We start from the raw sequence: 20,640 nt of genomic DNA, 5'->3' as shown, positions 1-20,640 counted from the left end.
AGTTTGACCACCATATCCATAGGTAAATAGGTCGTACAAACTTGATTCAACAACTAAAGAAGATCAGATGACAATTCAAGACCTGAAACAGAAGTTATCAAACACTAACTGGGCTTCTCCAATCCCTAAAATATCATGCAAAAGAATATTCTATGGTCGTTGGAGGAAGATTGTTTTTGAAGTAATCATTCTCGGGTTTACGAGTGACGGACATCACACCGTGTTATACGCGACGGAGGAAATAACCCATCATTATCGTAGAAGCGGGAAGCAGACAGAGTCGCCCCGCTTTCCTTCTCGTCCGTAGACGCTAACCCTAGTCCTCGTCATCTACCTGGTTATCCTCGATTCTGCGACGCCAGCTTTTACGTCGGCCGCTCCGAGGATCCCAGTTTCACCTATGTCCTGTCCTCCTCTCGCCCTTCGGTGTCCGTCTTCGGGTTCTGTTTCGCTTCTGGGTGAGAATATCTTGTCCTCTGAACCAAGATTCCTTTTAATTTCCTCCTCCTCGGTGTTAGAATCCCTCGTCTGTTTGATCGGTGGACCAAAGTCGGTTCCTTTTGCGTGGATTTCCTTTTACTTGCATTTTTTCTCCGGTTTTCTCCCTTGGGCTTATGTTCACGGTTGTTGATTTTCCAGATTTAATCTTCTTTTGCTTGGTTTACGATCAGTGATTTTTAGTACCTGCGTGTTCCAGTCTTTGTTCCGTTGGTTTTTCTTTGTTTTAATGCGAATTTTGGAAGTCGTATTGATTTCTTTTTGTACTAGGGTTTTGTTGCTCGATATGTTTCTTTTTTGGTTTTAATTGCGTAATGCTATTGGTTTCTAATTTCACTGTACTTCTGTCTTCTTTGGTGTTAGTTTTTAGAATCCACTAGATGATTGAACTCATTTTAATATGCGTCTTCTGCTTCTTTACCTCCTTTTTGTTGGGAATGTGATTACCAGATAGGAATACAAAAGGACGTAGTACTTTGATCGGTTAAAGTTGGCATCTTTCTTATGGAGGGCTTGGGAGGCCTGGGATTCGGTGGTTCGAATACTGTGATGAAGAAGCCGAGGAGTGCTACCTTGAGGCGGCCTCGGCTTGAGGCACAGCTGGTTTCAGAATCTTATGATAATTTGAGGAGTCTCTCTCCTGTTGATGATGGATGCAGCGAATCCAGCACCAGAAGGAAAGAATATTATCTCAACAACCCTCCTCCAAAGAGTTCATCTGTCAATATAGCTTCTTCAAAGAAGATCAAGCAAAGTGATAAGGTGTTTGGAGGGGTTGATGGGATGCATTATGGCAGTTCACGAGGTGGACATGGCTTTGACTCGAAACGCCGCAGTAAAGGTGTCCTGGTCCCAGCGAAGTGGAGAAGCACAGACAAGGTTAAAGAAGATACTGAGGAGCGATCAAAATCCCTGGATGCCAATGTAGGAAAGAGTGATGTGAGTTATAATTTGCAGCAGCCAGAAGCGGTTTCTAATGTGATGGCTGAAAACAAGCCAAGGAAGGTGAAGCTCAAGGTTGGTGGAGTTACACACACAATAATTGAGACAGATGAAGGTGGATCTTCTTCTGCAAAACATCCACGTTCCTTGGATGCATCTCACCATCGTCTCAAGCTTATTGACCCGGTAGTATGCTGCCACAGATACATATTTTAATATTTGCTCATCATGGAACAATAACTCTGAAAATAGAAACTTAGCCATAAGTTAATAAACTGCCTACTACAATAATAGTGTATGATCAATAATGTTGATTCAAATATGTTAGAGATGTTTGCCTGGTAATTTAGTAAAATATGCTGTGCTAGTAAATTCTTAAGATGTCTTATCATTCAGGTCTGAGCTTTATCTGTGTTGTATGGCCTTTATGTTGATACTCATTCGAAGAACTGTGGACTGTAGTGGCATTGTGATTTACTTCTGTTCTCAGTTTCAGAGTTACTCTGATGGTCAATCTCTACCGGAGAGGGGGAATGGCTCACAAGGAGATCAGAGGAAGGAATCCAGTGGATCGAGCGTTTCTCATGGGATGAAGGAGGATTCTACGGGAACAGTGGCTGAAGAAAGCTTAGTTGGAAAGCAATCAGACAAGTTTCATATGAGTGCCTCTTTTGAGCCCACTCGTAAGAGTAAAAGGGTCCCAAAGAGGCGAATGTTTGATAATGAGGAGGAAGATGATGAGATTCGTTACCTTGAAAAAGTTAAAACTTCTAAGGCTTCTGCAGTTGATTCTGCGGAAATTGAGGATAACAGCGAGAACAGTGTCAAGAAAAGGAAAATATCCAAGCTTCCTAGCAACAGAAATACTGTTAATGAGATGGATGAAGACTATGTTGTTTCTCAATCAATCAAAGAGAATACTAGGAACTTAAGACCAGGAGGAAAGGAAGATGATGATACAGACTATGTTGAAGAGGAAGAACCTGGTTCTGATGGTGAGCCTGAGATCAAGAGAAGAAAACAGAAGGAATCTAGTGGCTTACAAGCTGATATTAAGACTGAGCCTCTTACTACACGTCAACGGGCACTTCAATCAGGAAAAGGAGGCAGTGGTGAAAGTTTCATCGAGTTCCCAAATGGGCTACCATCTGCACCCTCTAGAAGTAAAGCCTGATATCACTGTCAATACTCTTAACAGAATAGCTTGTAAGAAAACTTTCTCATGTTTCCTTCCTTGTATAATGATTCAAGAACAAAGGGAGACGTTATCTGAAGTGGAGATACAAGCAAAGAGAGCAGAGGCTGCTCAAAGACGGAAAATGCAAGTAGAGAAGCAAGCTAGAGAATCTGAGGTTTGTCTATTTTTCCTTTTTTGGATGTAACTTGGCATTACTATTATCAGGGAATTGCCTAATTGAATATAACTTCACAGGCTGAGGCAATAAGGAAAATATTAGGTCAAGGTTCTGACAAGAAAAAAGAAGAAAAGAAGCAGAAAGAACTCGAAGAGAAGGTACTGATCCCAAACTTCAGTGATGCTCTAAATGTACTCCAATTGATTGTTTTTTTTTCCTTATTTTTCTCTGAAGGCAAAGTTGGCTAAGTCACAACCTTTAAGTCCGAGCACCATTAGATGGGTCAGGGGACCCTTTGGCACAGTTGTTACTTTTGCTGATGATGTAGGTCTTCCAAGTATATTTGACTCCAAGCCTTGCAGGTGAGATGTCAATTTCTAATTTAAACTTGGGAGGTAACAGGTTCACAGCATGAGGCTTAAAAATTGGTAATGTTTCATAGATATCTTATGTTTGTGCATTGCTCATGTGTTTTCACCCTTTGGTTAATTTTGCTTTATGGCATCTTACATTCTGTTTATGTAACTAACTTTTGCCTGCATGCTTATTATTGATATTCTTTCTGGATTAACCTTGATTCAGTTACCCTCTTCCACGAGAGAAATGTGCTGCCCCATCGTGTACAAATGCATACAGGTATCGGGACTCCAAGACTAAACTTCCCTTATGCAGTCTACAGTGCTATAGGGCAAGTTCAAGGAAGATGTGAGCTATCAGTAACTAGTTGATATTTCCGATTGCGATGTATATATGCAACTACTACAGTAGCTTGATCTTTTCTCAATCTTAAAATATAAAGAGACGGTGATTCTAAAGAAGTATTTTACCTGATTTAATGACCTTTTTTAGCCAATAAATCAAATTTTCTATAGTGATGGTCTTACTCCTTCATGAGTGGTTGATGCACATCAATATGTAATTTACTCATGGAAGTCACTAAGGTCAATTTTTTTCCCAGCATTTACATGGTAATTCTTAGAGAGTGGTTATTCCTAGTTTGCTTATATTCTTCAGTTTTCAGTTTTGCTGTTATATTGGTTGATGGTCTTACTCCTTCATGATTGGTTGATGCACATCAATATGTAATTTACTCATGGAAGTCACTAAGATCAATTTTTTTCCCAGCATTTACATGGTAATTCTTAGAGAGTGGTTATTCCTAGTTTGCTTATATTCTTCAGTTTTCAGTTTTGCCATTATATTGGTGCTTTTCTTTGGGCATGTTACAAACTTCTGTGTATTGCCATGTTAAAACTCTTCTTCGTTTGCTCCATTCATATTTGTTGCTTCAAAAATTATAGTCGGCTCATATATCTTGCTGTTGCAATCAAGTGGAAGTGGCATGGTGACCGCCACTTGGTAATCTATTTCCGACATGAAAATAACTTGCAGTTGTTTATAGGTGTTGCCACTATTTTTTCCACCTCATGTTTATTACAAGCATTGTTGGTCCTTTCAGGGTTTCTTCAGGATATAGGCAGATAAGTATGATATTTAAAGCCTCTAGATTACATCATGGTAAGTTATGCCCAGAAAAGGGCACACTGCTGCTCCAATAAGTGTTTGATTCTTTTTATTGTTTGTAGTCCTATCTATGAACAAACTAAGATGATTATGGTTCATGCATATGCAGCTATCCACAACTTGATTATTCTTTTTCTGTTTCTGATGCAAGTTGTTGAATCTAGATTTGATCTCCGCACTTGGATTTCAAACAACAACAACAACAATGACGATAATGTTACATGGATATTTTGGTACTGCATTTCAAATCTTTTCCAGAGGCTCCGCTCTTAATACAATGCTCTTTAATGCTACAGTACTTGCTGGTGGTCCGAAATGCAGAAACTTGAAATGAAGTATCAGAAGGTTCTAATTATGGAGGAAATAGAATACCATGGAGATAGCTCTGATGTCATTTTTCCAAATAAAATATCGAGAAACTTGAATTTCCATCCATTTTCATGTTGATCTTTCACGCCCATGGAAATTATTGTTCGGCATCGGCTTCAGGCTGTGGACACCATTTCTGGAGGCTGGCAATTCACTGCATGGCCTACAAGGTAGTTAAACCACCTGAATACCGCCGGAGTGGTAGGAGAAGAACTTTCTACCCTTTTTCTGGACTGTCACGCGAAGTTGCTGTCTTGTGATTGGAGGAGCGTAGGACCACTGAGCTCCAACCAAAGGGAGGCAGGTAAACTGGGAAGCAATAAGCGGGTAGGCGAGTTCACCCCCGATGGAGGGTACTTTCACACTGCAATATCATACGCGGTCGTTCGTATCCTCGATCCGCCACTGGGCCAATGTCTCTACTTCGAATCCTCCGCCCTCTCCTAACGGACTGTTCGAGGCCATCTCGCTTTCTCTCTGCCCCCTTCCCCTCGTCTACATATATCCTCCGATTTCCCACCCTCCCAAAACCCTAATTACTCCTCCATTTCTCTCTCCTCCTGCTCGGCTTCCCCTGTCCTTACTCAGCACCCCTTGCTCCCGCGATGCCAGCCTCCGTCTCGCTCTCCCTCTCTCTCCCCCTTTCTCCTACTGCCAGATCCGATCCGTCGGTCGCCGCCTCCCCCTTCGGTGCCTTTCGCCGCTCCGGACTCCGCTTCTGCGGCCTCCGAAGGGAGGTATTGTCCCTCCGCTCGTTGAATTCGGAGGCCTCCGGGAGGATCTCCCCGTATCCCGCACGGGTCCTCTCCAATAAGGTCTTGGCTGCGGCGAAGAGCAACGGGAGCCCCACCAAGGGCTTCGATTATGATCTTGTCATCATTGGAGCGGGCGTCGGAGGTCATGGTGCGGCGCTCCATGCCGTTGAGAAGGTAATGTTGTCTGTTTTAACTTAGAGCTTGGGTTCTGGCCGCCCGCGACTTCTTGATGGTATAATGGCTTACCGTATAGCTGGCCGAATCGTCTTGAGTGACATTATTCTAATTAATTTCCTTTTTTCTCATATATGATTCTTTTTTTCCGATCCTTTCTTTCGTTGACAAAATCTGTTAGGGTTATGCCTTTTTTCACAATTCTATCTTACTTTTGGGCAATACAGTAGTAAATTACTTGACACAATAGTAAAACCGGTTGGTTTTTTGACTCGTTTACCATTTATCTATTGATGCTGTTCGCTGATGGTTACAGTAGTTGTCGCTATGTTTCTTGGGATACCCATGCATGATCTACCAATGTTCATGAAACATTTTCGTGTAGCAAATAGAAACGGACAGATTGTAGAGAAACCTATAAAGCAGTCATTTCTTGGGCCACTTCCCTTGCACAACCTGATGTATGTTTATGAAGTCACAAACATGAGAAGATTTCAATGTTTGACTGAAGCATCAAGTTTTTGGCTATAATTTAATCTGTTGTATTGACATGTCGTGTTAATGTTTGGATTTCATTTGGCTGTTTATTTGTTCGCCATATGCTTTGGCTTATTCTTCATCAGAATTGAGTCCTGATATGTGTTGGTTTGCAGGGTCTGAAAACTGCCATTATTGAAGGGGATATTGTTGGTGGTACTTGTGTAAATAGAGGGTGTGTTCCATCTAAAGCTCTTCTTGCTGTTAGTGGTCGCATGCGTGAGCTTCAAGATGAGCACCACTTGAAGGCATTGGGCCTACAGGTATTGAAACTTCAATTGTTCTTTCTCTTACCATATGGCTAGAATCCAGAAACAATTGGATGGAATCATACTAATGCCTAATCTGGTACTTAAGAACTAATTGTTTTGGCAAATAAGATCAAAGAGATACATTTTTTCTCTTTCTTCATTATGTCTTTTTTTGTTTCTGACGAGATGTTTAATCTGATTAGTTCACATGCCACTTATTATAACTGCTTTGACTGAAGAAATATGGAACATTCTTTGTGTATGCCATGATGATAATGTCAATAAAGATCCTAATGTACATTTACACATAGCTTCACTTCAGTGGAATATATTTAAGCCCCAATTTTACTGGAAATTCTTTGTGTCATCAGGTCTATATTATGAAAAATGCAATTTCCTACCTTAATTGTTTTTTTCTAGTCATGCCACCTCCACTATATTTTCTAGAGAGTGCACTGCACTTAATTTTTTTAATCTATTTATAAGTTAAACATAATAAATATGCCATTCTTTGATACATTGCTCTGAAATGACAGGTTGCATCTCCTGGATATGATAGACAGAGTGTTGCAGATCATGCAAATAATCTTGCTTCTAAAATCCGGAGCAATTTGACTAATTCAATGAAAGCTTTAGGTGTTGACATACTCACAGGAGTTGGCACTATTGTGGTAAGTTGCTTGTGTTTGATGTTAAGCCTTCTGCAGTATATTGATCATCATTGTTCCTCATTTAATAGCTGAGTTTCCATCTTGTCGTTGATTGTGACATATTATCCAATGGCATTTGTTGATAAGCATATTAGTATTACATGATCCAAACCAGGCATAAACTGTGATTGCAATTTGGGTTGGTCCCTTCGGACACTTATCTTTATTTGTTTTTTCTTCCTCCAATGATTTATGAGGTAATGTGTTAGTGCCATGTTAAAGTGTCATGAACTAATTTCTTATTATGATGTACTAATATTTTCCAGGGGACACAAAGGGTGAAATATGGAAAAGTTGGGTTCCCTGATACAGAAGTTACAGCTAGGAACATAATAATAGCAACTGGATCTGTTCCATTTGTACCCAATGGCATTGAAGTGGATGGTTAGCTCTATCTTCTCTGACTTATCTAATTGGTAATTAGTCATTTATGTCTAATTGTCTACAAATAAGTGCATGTACTGTTGTCAATGTTGGAAAATTTCCCTTATGAAAATGATGAAATTCAGCATTCATTTCTGTTTTGTTTATTTTATGTAGTTGCAGAAACACGAATATATTAATATGTAATCGACCAAAAATATTATCAACGTTATCTTCTAATCATAATTTTTGCCCTTTTTATGCCAATGATCTATAAGATTTTCACCTCTAGCAGTTTTTCCTGATATGAATTCCCAACTTCATGAACTCTCTCATGAAGAGGTTTATGCTTCAACATTTTTTAAACAAATGATCAGTCAGAACATAGCTTAGGATTCCACATTTCTTTTCTAACTCTTTTAGATGGAGACTGTTGTTTCCAAGATATTGTGGAAAAGATCATGATTTATGTGTAATAGGCTCTTTATTCATGTTAAACCCAGCTTGCAGGTTTCAAGCTTGTGAGCATTATACCAATATCAAAGTATTTTTTTTTAAAACGGACTGTGTTAAGTTGTATGTTCTCAAGCAGGTGCTCATTTTCTGTCCTTGTATACTTCTGGTATGATTATGATGAGTCTTTACTTGTTCTAGTTTTTAACCCACCGAAGTAGAAAATGTTTGATAGGTCATTATAGTGGTTTTCAATTATTGTTTTTTTTTTATATTGACGTTTAACTTATAATTAATGGTTATTTTTTATTTTCTTTAATTCTTTATATCTTGGCAGATACGACTTTGCATTACTTATAGTTTACTTCAGCTACTATAAGTTAGTCCTAGTAGTTTCCTGTCAATGCATTATTATGCTGTTCTTGTATGGTTAATTTTGTTATTTTTTTGTCTTATTGGGTGATATATGCAGGAAAAACTGTATTTACTAGTGATCATGCACTCAAGCTGGAGTGGGTACCAGATTGGATAGCTATTGTAGGAAGTGGTTATATTGGACTTGAATTTAGTGATGTGTACACCGCACTTGGTAGTGAGGTATGAATTTACTGTTGACTACCTTTTTGATAGGTTTTCTTAAGGTAGTGTTTATTCCATGGTTGATTCTTTGCCTTCAACTTAGCTTCTGTTTTTCTTTTGCCAGATAAGGAGCACATAGACTGTCATAAATCCCCAGTGTGATGATTTATGTTCTGCAACATTACTTTTCTTTAATGCATAGACTGCCATAATCCTGAATACCTAGTTTTTGATGGTTTATGTTTCACAACATTGATTCTGTTTAATGTATAATGTTTTTATTTTTATGTGTTGTACTTCAGCATGCAACTCTTTACAACCATATAGTTTCCTGTGATATTAGCAGCACCATATTTACGTGTATTGACAAAGTCTCTGTCCTAGCATTCAGCATGCAAGGGTTTGCATTCTGTAAAGTTGCCTATGTTATTAGGAGTTCCATATTTACATGATTTTGGGTTGGAATTATTGTTCTCCTTTTGATTAACTATAGCATTAGATCATGCTCACTGATCATGGTATCTGCTATCAAAGTTATCTTCTTTGATGATACCATTGGTGATCTCCAGCCATTGGTAATCATTCAGTACGAGTTTCCAGTTCAGATAATGTTCTAACTTGGTAATGTTTATTTACCAAGCTTGATCTCTGCATTGAAAGGGGCGCATCAAAATATCATAGAAGGTGAAATAAGATTGTGAACAGAGATTATACATGCTACTGAAATTCAAGTAGCTGTAAATTGAATTTAGTATTTATGGACATTCTACAAGTGAGTACTGACTAATCATAAAAATGAATGGTTCACCATAATATTTAATTTCTATTATCTTATTGACCTGAGTTCTACTGTTTGACTTGAAATGCTTCTAAGACCAACTTTGTTTTTGGCCAGGTTACTTTTGTTGAAGCTCTAGATCAACTTATGCCTGGTTTTGATCCTGAAATAGCAAAGTTGGCTCAGAGAATTCTCATTAATCCTAGGAAGATTGATCATCATACTGGTGTATTTGCGAAGAAGGTTTTAGTTCTCATCCTTTAATTTTGTGTTTCTGTTAATCAAAATTAAAGGTGTACTAATATTGGTGATATACATTCTTATAGATCACACCAGCAAAGGATGGAAAACCTGTTCTTATCGAACTTATTGATGCCAAAACAAAGGAACCAAAAGATACTCTTGAGGTAAATTTTGATGTATTAATTTTTACTCTTGAGGAGCTTTGCTGTTACCTTGATTTTTACAAAATTTTCTAATGAAAATGAGTGCCAAATCTGAATTTGGTTCTTAATGGTAATCTTGTAGTGTATTCTGTGGATTGCTTATGCTCATATTCAAAATAGTAGGTTGATAAAATTTTGCGAAAGAGGTGGAACAAAATGTCATCTGGTGAAATGTTATACATGAGATGAGGATAAGTGTCTCACTTTTTATTCTAAGACGAGTAGCAGAAGCCCTTCTGATACTTAATACATGTTATAGTTAGAAGGATATGTCCTTGGATATTAAACAATGTTAATTGCTAGCAGTGATGTAGCACATAATGACTTAGGGTTGTCGTAATTTATTTCACTGTATCAACGTATTGTCACGAACTTAACTAGTTTTGTCTAAGTCGTGTCGCACCCTTGCGTGTCCGTCCGTAAAGGTCAACCTCCCTGAAACCTCCCATGGTCCCTTAGGACTTACAAAGGAGAAAACAGGTTAGAGAAAGCGTCTCACTCGGGATCCACAAGCAAACATTTCCGAAAACACTTCATAGTCAATGCAAATTACAAACACACTTTACAAGCTCTGAATAGTTGCACAACAAAGGGTCAAAATGGTCCATTACAAATCGAATATCTCTCACAAGTGTCCACATGACACAACCTTTATTTACAAACCTAAAACGGCCACCAAACCCAACTAAAATAGGGCTGTTAAGCCTTCAACCGTCCCTCTACATGCTGTGCAAAGCATGAACAAACCAAAAGACACGGACATACATAAACATTACATCAAACATCCTGTTTAGAATTTTGTCCGTGACAGTATATTGATATATGTGTACAGTTCATTAGAGGAGTTATAGAGGAAGTTGTGTAGGGGACACTGGTGTGTGTATGTTTAGTGTCACAAAGTCAGGGCACATGCACCACCACATAGCTGTGACATGGCCAATTGCAGGAAGATATGTGGTACATCGCTGCATCATCTTGCTAATAAAGCTAACAGCTGCTTCACTTGGGCAGCATGAGATTCTTAGATCCTTGATATATCTGCCCTTAGTAAGTTCAGTCTACAGTGATAAACTTGCTGGTAATGGAATTTATTTTCTTATTGTAAGGCAATTTATTGATTTGAGCAAGCATCCTGTACTGAGGAATAGTCAAATGTAAGTATAATACATTTGTAATTGCTGCACACTAACTTGACATCATCATTTCAACCCTTGGCACTTTAGACATATTTCCTAGTTTCCCATGGCAGTTAAGATCATGCAATTTATCAGTGATTTTTGCTATTTTGTCTTAAGTATGTTAGACCAGTAAATTCTTTCAGGCGAAAGTTTACTAGTCATGGCAGGATTAAAGGTATTAGACATCTCTTGTTAATACAACCATAGTTTCTCTACACCTTTGATATGGTAGTTTTTGTTGTATGCTTATCTGGTCTTTTGTGAGTACATGGTGCTTGCTAGTATGCTTCACAAATATCATATACAAAGATATATAGCTTGAATATGGAGATATTGACATGACAGATGAGTCCATGATAATGTGATGACACTTTGAAATCTAAGTTGACTTTTATGCTTCTTGAATCTTCACTTTATTCTTTATACATATGACAACCCTTAACTTTTTTCTAGCGTGTTAAATGTATATTACATGAATAGTAACATGTAGGAATCAACCTTTCTATTCACTTGGAAGTTTCTGTATGTGGTAGAATATTATTCAGCATACTGAAAATAAAGAAAACAATGGAAACCCATTGATTGTAGTAGCTTATAGCTAAATTTTACCGCTTTTTCCCCTTCACAATAGTAAGTGTGGATCATGAGTCTGTCAGTGATCATTTCTCATCCATCTTCTCCAATAAAAGCACAAACAGGTTATGACCAAATGTCAATCTTGTGTACCTTCATGGGCATGAACCTGATTTTGGATATGAGCCCAACCTATAGCTAAAAGAATGGCAAGGTATCTGCCATGGGTATTTAGGATTGTTTGATTATGTCCTTTCCATCTCATGACTTTCCAAGAAACAACAAATGGCTGCTGCGTAATCTACCACATATAAATAGTACCCACTACCCAAATCAATTGTTATTCAATATCTACCGAGTCACCGACTTTGCCATCATTATTTATGGAGGTAGCTTTGAAGGAGTAAATTGATTATTCTAGTTGTATATATAACTTAACTGTTGTCATTAGCTAACTTGATCTGCTTCCATGTTGCAAATAAGCTCATTGTTTTCTGCAGGTAGATGCAGCACTTATAGCAACCGGAAGGGCACCATTCACAAAGGGACTTGGCTTAGAAAATGTCGGTGTTTGAATATGTTAACCTTAATGGAGAGTAGGAGAAAAAAAAGAGATTCTAATATTTCTGTGGTTCATTTCCAGATAAATGTAACTACAGTACGTGGTTTTGTCCCAGTTGATGAGCACATGCAAGTCATGGATGCCGATGGAAATCTGGTTAGTCCAGACCTTTTTGCTAATACATCTTAATCTTTATTATTGCATCTAGCTTTATAGTCTTTCAATTTTTATCTTTCCAGTGAGAAACTTTGGCTGTGGCATAAACTTCTTTTTTTTAAATGGGCAAATATCTCTATAGGTCCCTCATATATATTGCATAGGAGATGCCAATGGAAAATTGATGCTTGCTCATGCTGCTAGTGCACAAGGGATATCAGGCATAATTTCTCAGACTATGTTTATTTTTCATACTTGTAAATCTTTGTTGTTTAACAATCGGTTTCATTGTGAACATAGTTGTTGAGCAAATATGTGGGAACAATAACGTGCTTAACCACTTAAGCATTCCAGCTGCCTGTTTCACACATCCTGAGATCAGTATGGTTGGACTTACGGAGGTAAACATGCCTTGAGGATTGCAAATTTTAAAATGTGTTTCCTGTATCACACTTTATTTCACTGTTTTTGGAAGCTTGGTTTTTATAGAAGTTAAAATGATAGAATTCAGCAAACTGTTTGACAAGAATTTTTTGGTGTGCAATAAATATGTTTCTCTCCAACTGTTTGGCAAATGTTTATTGTTATGCTATTAGATCTAATAGATCCTTATCATACTGCATTATATGCTATAGACACCCTCATCTTCTCATGTTTTGGGCATACTTATGATGTATCTTGTATATATTCATCTTCGTTGCTGCTTTTTGTTAGAAAATGCATTTGTAGTTCATGCTCGTTCATTTTCTGAGACATGGTTTTGTTCCTAATGGTGATCTGAGTATATTTATGCTGAACTTCTATGATGGGATAAACTCTATATCTATCATGACAATGTACAAAGAGCAACTTTATCAACACCATGGGACGATTTAAAGGCATAGCTAACACAGATAAACAACAAGTTCCCAAAAACTAAAAAATTTTGATGCTTTGGATATATTGTAAAAGAAGGGAAGATTGAAGAAGATGCCTCATGCAACTTAAATTGGAATGATTAAAACTTAAAGGGTAGAGGGGTATTTCGAGTATATTTATGCTGAACTTCTATGATGGGATAAACTCTATATCTATCATGACAATGTACAAAGAGCAACTTTATCGACACCATGGGAAGATTTAAAGGCATAGCTAACACAGATAAACAACAAGTTCCCAAAAACTAAAAATTTTGTTACTCTGGATATATTATAAAAGAAGGGAAGTTTGAAGAAGATGCCGCTTGCAACTTAAATTGGAATGGTTAAAACTTAAAACGTAGAGGGGTGTTTGGAGTATTTTGTGCTCATCATGCATCCTTGATAAAAAAGAAAGATTTTATGAGACATTGTAAAACTTAATATGCTTTACACATTAGAATATTGGGCAGTGAGAAACCAACACATTGGAAAATTTTGCATTTGTAAACAATTTGCACCAATTCTGATTAAGGATAAAATGTTTGGAAATTTTCAATGTAATTTGGAGATCCTCAAAGGAGATGTAGAAATGCACCTGTCAAGTGAGCGGCTTAATCTAAATATGTAGTGTGAGGAGATCAAAAGGAATAAGAAGACCTTGTTTGAAATTGGTAAGGCATATTTTGGATACCGGCCACGTCACAACCCATGCCACGTCACGCCCTTGCCAAGTCAGCACGAGGACCGACTCCCCACACCGAAGCTCACTCGGGAAGGCGCCCCCTCGGTAAGTCCTATCCCGGAAATCCCGGGACGGCGCCATATGGCGCCGTTCCACGCTCACCGGGCGGTGTCCGTACAAAGGTACCATCTGGCCACTCGGGGGTTGGCCGTCACGCCAAATCCGCGTACGACCGATCCTTGGGCAGTAGTATAAAAACCCCTGGCCGGCACTTGACCAGGGGTAAGAACAAAAAAGAGGAGAAGACCATTGACTTAATCTACGAGGGACCCAATTCGGGAACACCCCGACCAGGGTCTGTGTGCAGGAGTTCGGCCACCCCGGAGGCGCGACCGACCCGACCGGCAACTCAACTTGTCCTCGGCTCGTCCACCATCTGACCGAGAAAAGCACCGCCAACCCCTCGGGAGCTCCGGACATTGGCTCGTGGACCAAGCCGTGCTAACTCCTCGGCCACGGCACGAAAGTTCACCAACAGAAATAATAAAAGGAGACCATGATGGTTCTTTAGTTGACTAGTGATTTGACATAGTAGTCAGGATCTACAGCTTGTTAGTTGAGTTGCTTTTGATGAATTTTTTTCTACTTGTGTATGTCACAATTTTGCAAGTCCCTTATGCCTATGATACCTATAGCCTTTCCACCAAGATAGCAACTAAGAAGTCTTAATAGCATAGCTGAAGTTTTTATTGATTCGTAAACCTGACCATCATCTCCATTTTGCAAGTTTGTTGACTGTTGAAACTAAGCATTAAAATCTTGGTCCAATACAAGAAAGTATATTGTGCTTGCGATACATGTAGCTTTTCCACCAATATAGCAATTAACAAGTCTTACTGGCATAGCTGAAGTTCTTATAGGTTGGTATATGTGATTAGCATCTTCATTTTGCAAGTTTGTTATCTGTTGTAACCAAGGTAAAATCTCAGTCTAGTACACCAATATTAGTCAACAACCAGATTGTTACAGTAGTGGCACCATCAATGAACCAAGTATCAGGACGTTAGATGCTGGTCAGAGGCCAAACCACTACTGCCACATTCTAGGAGCCTAGGACAACCAAAAGTGCTGAGAGGGTCAGCTACATACCACCCACAATGGTGGGGAGCTGGTAGGCGCAGTCGAAGGCGAGCAAGGAGTCAAGGTCATATGAGGCAATAGAGATGGAGGCATTGACGAGTCGTGTGTGGTGATGAAGGTGGAGAGAGCTGCAGAGGTGTTGGCATAGCATGTGGGTGAGGAGGATGACATTCAGGTTATGTAATTGAGATTACTTTCAAGGAGAAAAAGGAATGGGAAGTACATTGGTGCCAAAATGTAATCGAGATTACTTCATGCTATAGTTTGTTACCAGTAAGGTTCCTGGGCACCAATATGGTAAGTGTACCAGGTAGTAAGCCCAAAGTTAAATCAGACCAGGTGAAACCAACCGTCTGGCCCATGTATTGTTTATCATCGGCTGGTAAATACTGGTCTGAACTGCCAGTATGTTGGAAAGTTAAAACATTGGTTGCAAGAACAATATCCACATTCATTAGTAACATAGTAGATAATTGATTTGTCTATTAATTTTTCTATTCATTGTGCTTCAGCTGTGCACATGGATACTCAGATGGCACTTCAGAAATTGGCTTAATAACATCGGTTTGGATTCTTAGTCTTAGTTGCTTAGTAACTTGCAAATTTTCTACCTCCTCCACAAGGGAGTTTAATGTATTATAACAAAGTTTTACTTGAAATAAGATTCACTGAGATGAAAAATCTTTTCCAGTCATTGTTGTGATATCTTGTTATACATTAGTTTGTCACAACCGTTGGTTTCTTTATTTATTTCTCTTTTTTTCTGACATGTAAGGTTTAGATGTCTATATGAGTTATTTTGCAGCCTCAAGCAAGGGAGAAAAGTGAGAAGGATGGATTTGAAATAAGGGTTGCTAAGACTAGTTTCAAGGCGAACACAAAGGCTCTAGCAGAGAATGAGGGAGAGGGGCTCGCTAAGGTTACTTTTTAAACCATTACCGTCTTGTGAAATTAATTTGATTACACTGTCTCATTTCTGGATGTTTGTGTAACACTTACCATTATAGTATCTATTTCAAGATAATGTGCTCTTTTGAGGCCACATTGAAGTGATCTATTATTTAATAGAAATATTTTTTTGTTTACTCTAATTGCTTAGATTTTAAAAAATTTGCTTGGATAAAAATTCTCTTGCATGTGTTGAAAGACAATTTTGTAAGTAAAATTTGTAGCTGGAGAGTTCTTTTGCAAATGTAAACACATTTTCCTATTTGTCTCTCATCTGTTTCTGAATCGACTGTTTCATCTTAAGTTGGACCTTAGTTCAACTGGATTTTGGAGCTAAATTTCTTGTCCTTCTCTTTGCCAAACAAAGAAACATAGATCCTTAGGTTTTGTGCTCACTATGCCTAGTTCACCTGTGATTTTTCACTAATTACAGCATGATGTAAACAAATATTGTTATGGTGATTAGCTGCTTTTAGTTGCACAGTATGTGTCCTTCTGGACTTTGTTATGGGCCCAAGCCTCAAACGGAATAGGTGAACCAATCATAAATTGTAAAAGCAATTAAGGCTATATAATTTCCAAGATTAATATAATTATGTGCTTGATTTCTTTTTGGTAATTTCCATACTTGAATTTGTGGAAAAAGACATGATGAGAAGTTTTGATGTGACATGAGAGTTAATGATCCATAAGGCAGGCCTAGAGTAGTTTCCATGGGTCTTGATGATCATGGCTATTGATCTCACCTCTACAAAACATTATGGTATTATAGTGCACATATACAGAACTAAAAACATGGATAAAACACTTGGAGATGTGTTGATTTAAAAAATCTTGTTGTAGTACTAGAATATATTATGTCATGGAAACAAATTTTTATTTATTTCAGATAGATATCAAGCATTAAATTATCATTGTTAGAAAATATGTTAACATTAATGAGAAGTAATTAAAAGTTACAAGTATATTTAATCATCCACTGCTAAATGACTTTGTTGAAAATAGACAAAAGTTTAATGTTCATTAAATATTCACTTTATGTGGTTAGTTATACTTCCATCATCCTTTTTGCATTGTTTAGTGTTTTTTATTTATTGTGGATGGTTATCAAACATTAAATTATAATTATTGGAAAATATGTTAACATTAATGATAAGTAATTAAAAGTTACATATGTATATTTATTCATCCACTGCTACATGGCCTTGTTGAAAATAGGTAAAAGTTTAATATTCATAAAAAAATTACTTTATGTGGCTAGTTATACTTCCATCATCTTTTTTGCAATGTTTTTCAAATAATCACACCTGTGTTACAGTCAACAGAAAAATTTTATCTCATAATTGATTTCTTGGGAATATTCTGCAATCATCAACATAATAAAACCAGTCAGTACAATTAATTGACAATACCAACGCAAAATTCCAATGCGAATATGAACATTCTTCTCACAATATTTCATCTCATATCAACTGTTGTCTCTATCTTGTGGAACTATTTCTTAACTTATGCTTACTTTGAAGATTTTGTTTCTTTTTTATGCAGTTGATATACAGACCTGATACTGGGGAAATTCTTGGAGTTCATATTTTAGGGCTTCATGCTGCAGACCTCATCCATGAAGCATCAAATGCTATAGCCTTAGGAACACGTATACAGGTGATCATATTTTATACTCGAGTCTTTTTTTAGTTTTTAAGAACAGCAATTGCCCACACTCATATTTTATCTGTCTTTTTGCAACAGGATATAAGGTTCGCTGTTCATGCACATCCAACCCTATCTGAAGTTTTGGATGAACTCTTCAAATCTGCCAAGGTATGCATATTATTTTGTTTGGTATATAGCTTCCAACACTGTCTGCAACCCCGGTAATTTCTTAAAAGCTAGAACTGTGTCGGACAATATGTTACTAAATCAGAAGAAAGATAAGAACATCTGTCTCAAATTAGGTGTTACCATTATTAAATTATGCACTTGCTACTCATTGTCTACACTGGTTAATTTAATCACATCAATAATGGTAAAGCCAAAATGACATGATCAATTGTTAAATAGCAGCAAAGAAGTGATCGTTTTTCGATAAAAATATCATGGTGACTATCTGGGTCGTTCATGGAGTTTCCAGCCTGTTCAATGTTCAGCTTTAAACTCCAAAATCATGATATGTTCTTGTAGTGTGGAATTTAGAATATCAGCTAATTGTTGTTATCCAATTTAAATTGATCCATCCAATTAGATTAGTGTGGATCTCCTCTCCTCGATGACATATTTTGGGGGTGGGAGAAGGAAAAGGAAAAGATAAAACCTTGAATTACCATTCAGCATATATTTGGTTGTGAAATAATCTCGTAGGTGATCCTATGTCAAATCATCTGCAGCATAGCATTCTCATAACAATTGGTTTTTGTTTTCTCCGTGATGCTGGGCTGTTCTGGATACTCAAGGCAATCTGTTATTTACTGTCAATACGTTCTTTCTCTTGCTTTGGCAGGTCAATGTGGGTACTTCCCCTTCTGTAAGTGAACCAGTTGCAGTGTAATCTGGAGGAAGCCTTCTCAAATACATTAGGCTACATCAACAAGTTCATTCATGGACATTAATTCGAGGAATGCCCAGTGGAGGTGCTCCTGCAGAACTCATGGAAGGAGAGCCTTTTTCTAGTTTTACAATTTTATTTTTAACTCCAAATTTTGGGTCTTCAAGATTTATTTATTAATGGCATGATAAACTTGATGTCCCCAGTCTATTTAATTGCTTCTTACAGACAATAGGAGTTCCACTTCGTGATCGGGATGTTGTGCTGTGATTATCAAGTTGTGTGTTTGTCTACTCATTCTGTCAATGATTTCACTTATTGTCTTGCATTTTAATGAAGGTGGCAACTGAAGACTCCTGACCACGAGAATAAATCGCAAGCAAGGGTGAAATGCTTGGGCGCGAAGGATCAACAATCGTGAGCCCATCTCCTCTTGTTTATAAATATAGATGCTGTGATCATGAAATAGTTGTCACCAATATGAATGAAACGCCCTACGTGCTTCAAAGTCTAGTAAGGATACGAATTCAAGATAGGAAGGATTTCTCATCAAATTCTAGTTCGTCGAGATATACAACTATCGATCTTTGTCTTTGTATATCTGATATTGCGTGGTATCTTTGTTGATCTCTGTTCTTTATCTCTATATCTAAGTAAAGTCTCGTAATATCTAGATGACAACCTCCGCTAATTAGGATTACTTATTGCTTTTCTTAGTAGGACTCATGACAATTTATCTTGAGATCCAGATATGGAAAAGATATATTTTATGGTTCAACTTTACATCGCAATCTACAACCATCTTACGTTTGTCTGTCTCCTTTTATCTTGAAAAATAATCTCTCTCAGCACCTCCTCTTCACGTTTATCGACGCCGGTAATCTTTGGTCCTCCTCCTCCTCTCTCTAGTTTTGATTTCCTGTGAACTAATAGTTCTTGTTCGATTTTGAATACCAGCTCAAGATCAAGATGTGTCGACGAGGGTAACAAGATCAAGATATTAACTCAAACATCTGCCCTTGACTAAGATTGAGAAGGGAACTATTTGTTGCCAAAGGTGTGATCCCCGTTTCTTTTCTTTCTTTAGAGAATGCGTGAAAGAGAAAATTGGTAACAACAAGTAGAATATTAACGTCTGTGAAATTTCATGCCGTTTCTCCGAAAGCTAGATTTCACAAATTGCTCCTCGGGTTCGATTCTGTGAGTATTGGAATCTATGTTCTTGAATTGCCATGCATCCAAGAAATAATCTCAGCAGCAAGCAAAAAATTCCGATATTGTCGTGTCATGAACATGTGCTTTGGCTCGTGTTTAACTCCGTTCGAATTCAAATTTTTATTTATTTACTCACTAGTATTGTTATTATTATTGCAGCGATGCACCGTGCTATCTCTCTAAAGCTGTGTTGTTCGGTGATCCAATTCACGTGGCTCTTACTGGAGAAACAATACTTCAATCTTATTTAAGTATTGCGAGATATTATTATTATATCTATTTTATCAATTCAAGTTCTAGTAGATTGGATATCATTGAAACTCAAATCATATAGATGGTTTAATAGAGGAGGAAAATAACAATACCAATATCTATGCGCTTTTATTCGTAATCACATGCAATCCCTCAAATCAATAGCATTTACATTGCCCCTATAAATTTACGGGATGATCAAACCATGAGGTTGACTTTGACTAAGATTAAGACTCCTAATTCAAGATTGGGAATGAGTCTGAATCTTAGTCGAAGTCAATCTGTATGTCAACCACCTTGTAAATAGAGATGAGGCAGAGGATATCTACGAGTGGAACTCTGGTAAGTTGCTTTCTCAGGTGTCTCGGTCCATGAGATTTCTACCTCCAAATCAAGCATCTAATTCTCTACAATCGAATCCTTCATTGACTCTTTCCTGAATCACTATCTTTGCTCGGCTTTTATCTGTCAATGGTTCCTCATAAGAGGTCCACCTTCGTAAAAGCACTCAACCATGCTCTATATGTTCAATATCGATAATGAAACCAATTGATAGTGTTTATGATTTGATCTGTATTTTAAGTGATGCAGGATGCTTCAATCAAAAAGAGACAATTAAAGCAAGAAGAATTATGTTAGGCCAGAGAAAGACATGCTAGAAGATTGGACGACGAGCCGAAGGATCGATCGACGTATCGGTAGAAGGCTTCGGGCCATGAGTTCGAGCATCGGGCCAAGAAGAGCGGAAATTACGCCAAGTAA

The 20,640-nt window shown here is 37.7% G+C and overlaps 2 protein-coding genes across 4 annotated transcripts; both read left to right on the top strand.

Moving 5' to 3' along the window:
- Window positions 1-238: 238 nt before the first annotated feature.
- Window positions 239-3,666, top strand: LOC135607317 (FK506-binding protein 4-like). 2 transcript variants are annotated; one of them, XM_065099061.1, is made up of 7 exons: window positions 239-458; window positions 949-1,626; window positions 1,937-2,603; window positions 2,692-2,792; window positions 2,873-2,953; window positions 3,030-3,157; window positions 3,378-3,666. In XM_065099061.1, the coding sequence occupies exons 2-7, from the start codon at window positions 1,003-1,005 to the stop codon at window positions 3,502-3,504; spliced, it is 1,728 nt and encodes a 575-aa protein (XP_064955133.1). In that variant the 5' UTR covers window positions 239-458; window positions 949-1,002; the 3' UTR covers window positions 3,505-3,666. The 2 variants fall into 2 exon arrangements, with proteins under 2 accessions (XP_064955133.1, XP_064955132.1); XM_065099060.1 differs by having other exon boundaries at window positions 240-458; window positions 1,931-2,603.
- Window positions 3,667-4,492: 826 nt separating this feature from the next.
- On the top strand, window positions 4,493-18,663 carry LOC135607318 (dihydrolipoyl dehydrogenase 2, chloroplastic-like). 2 transcript variants are annotated; one of them, XM_065099062.1, is made up of 15 exons: window positions 4,582-5,617; window positions 6,271-6,417; window positions 6,942-7,076; window positions 7,382-7,499; window positions 8,404-8,528; window positions 9,406-9,531; window positions 9,615-9,695; window positions 11,986-12,048; window positions 12,129-12,203; window positions 12,346-12,424; window positions 12,504-12,604; window positions 15,730-15,843; window positions 17,418-17,531; window positions 17,619-17,690; window positions 18,367-18,663. In XM_065099062.1, the coding sequence occupies exons 1-15, from the start codon at window positions 5,294-5,296 to the stop codon at window positions 18,412-18,414; spliced, it is 1,722 nt and encodes a 573-aa protein (XP_064955134.1). In that variant the 5' UTR covers window positions 4,582-5,293; the 3' UTR covers window positions 18,415-18,663. The 2 variants fall into 2 exon arrangements, with proteins under 2 accessions (XP_064955135.1, XP_064955134.1); XM_065099063.1 differs by lacking the exons at window positions 17,418-17,531; window positions 17,619-17,690; window positions 18,367-18,663 and having other exon boundaries at window positions 4,493-5,617; window positions 15,706-15,843.
- Window positions 18,664-20,640: the final 1,977 nt, after the last annotated feature.

Source organism: Musa acuminata, chromosome BXJ2-3 (genome assembly GCF_036884655.1).
Source record: "Musa acuminata AAA Group cultivar baxijiao chromosome BXJ2-3, Cavendish_Baxijiao_AAA, whole genome shotgun sequence".
Classification (NCBI taxonomy): Eukaryota; Viridiplantae; Streptophyta; class Magnoliopsida; order Zingiberales; family Musaceae; genus Musa; species Musa acuminata.
Note: the sequence above shows the minus strand (reverse complement) of the source record. Positions and strands in the feature narration are given on the sequence as shown.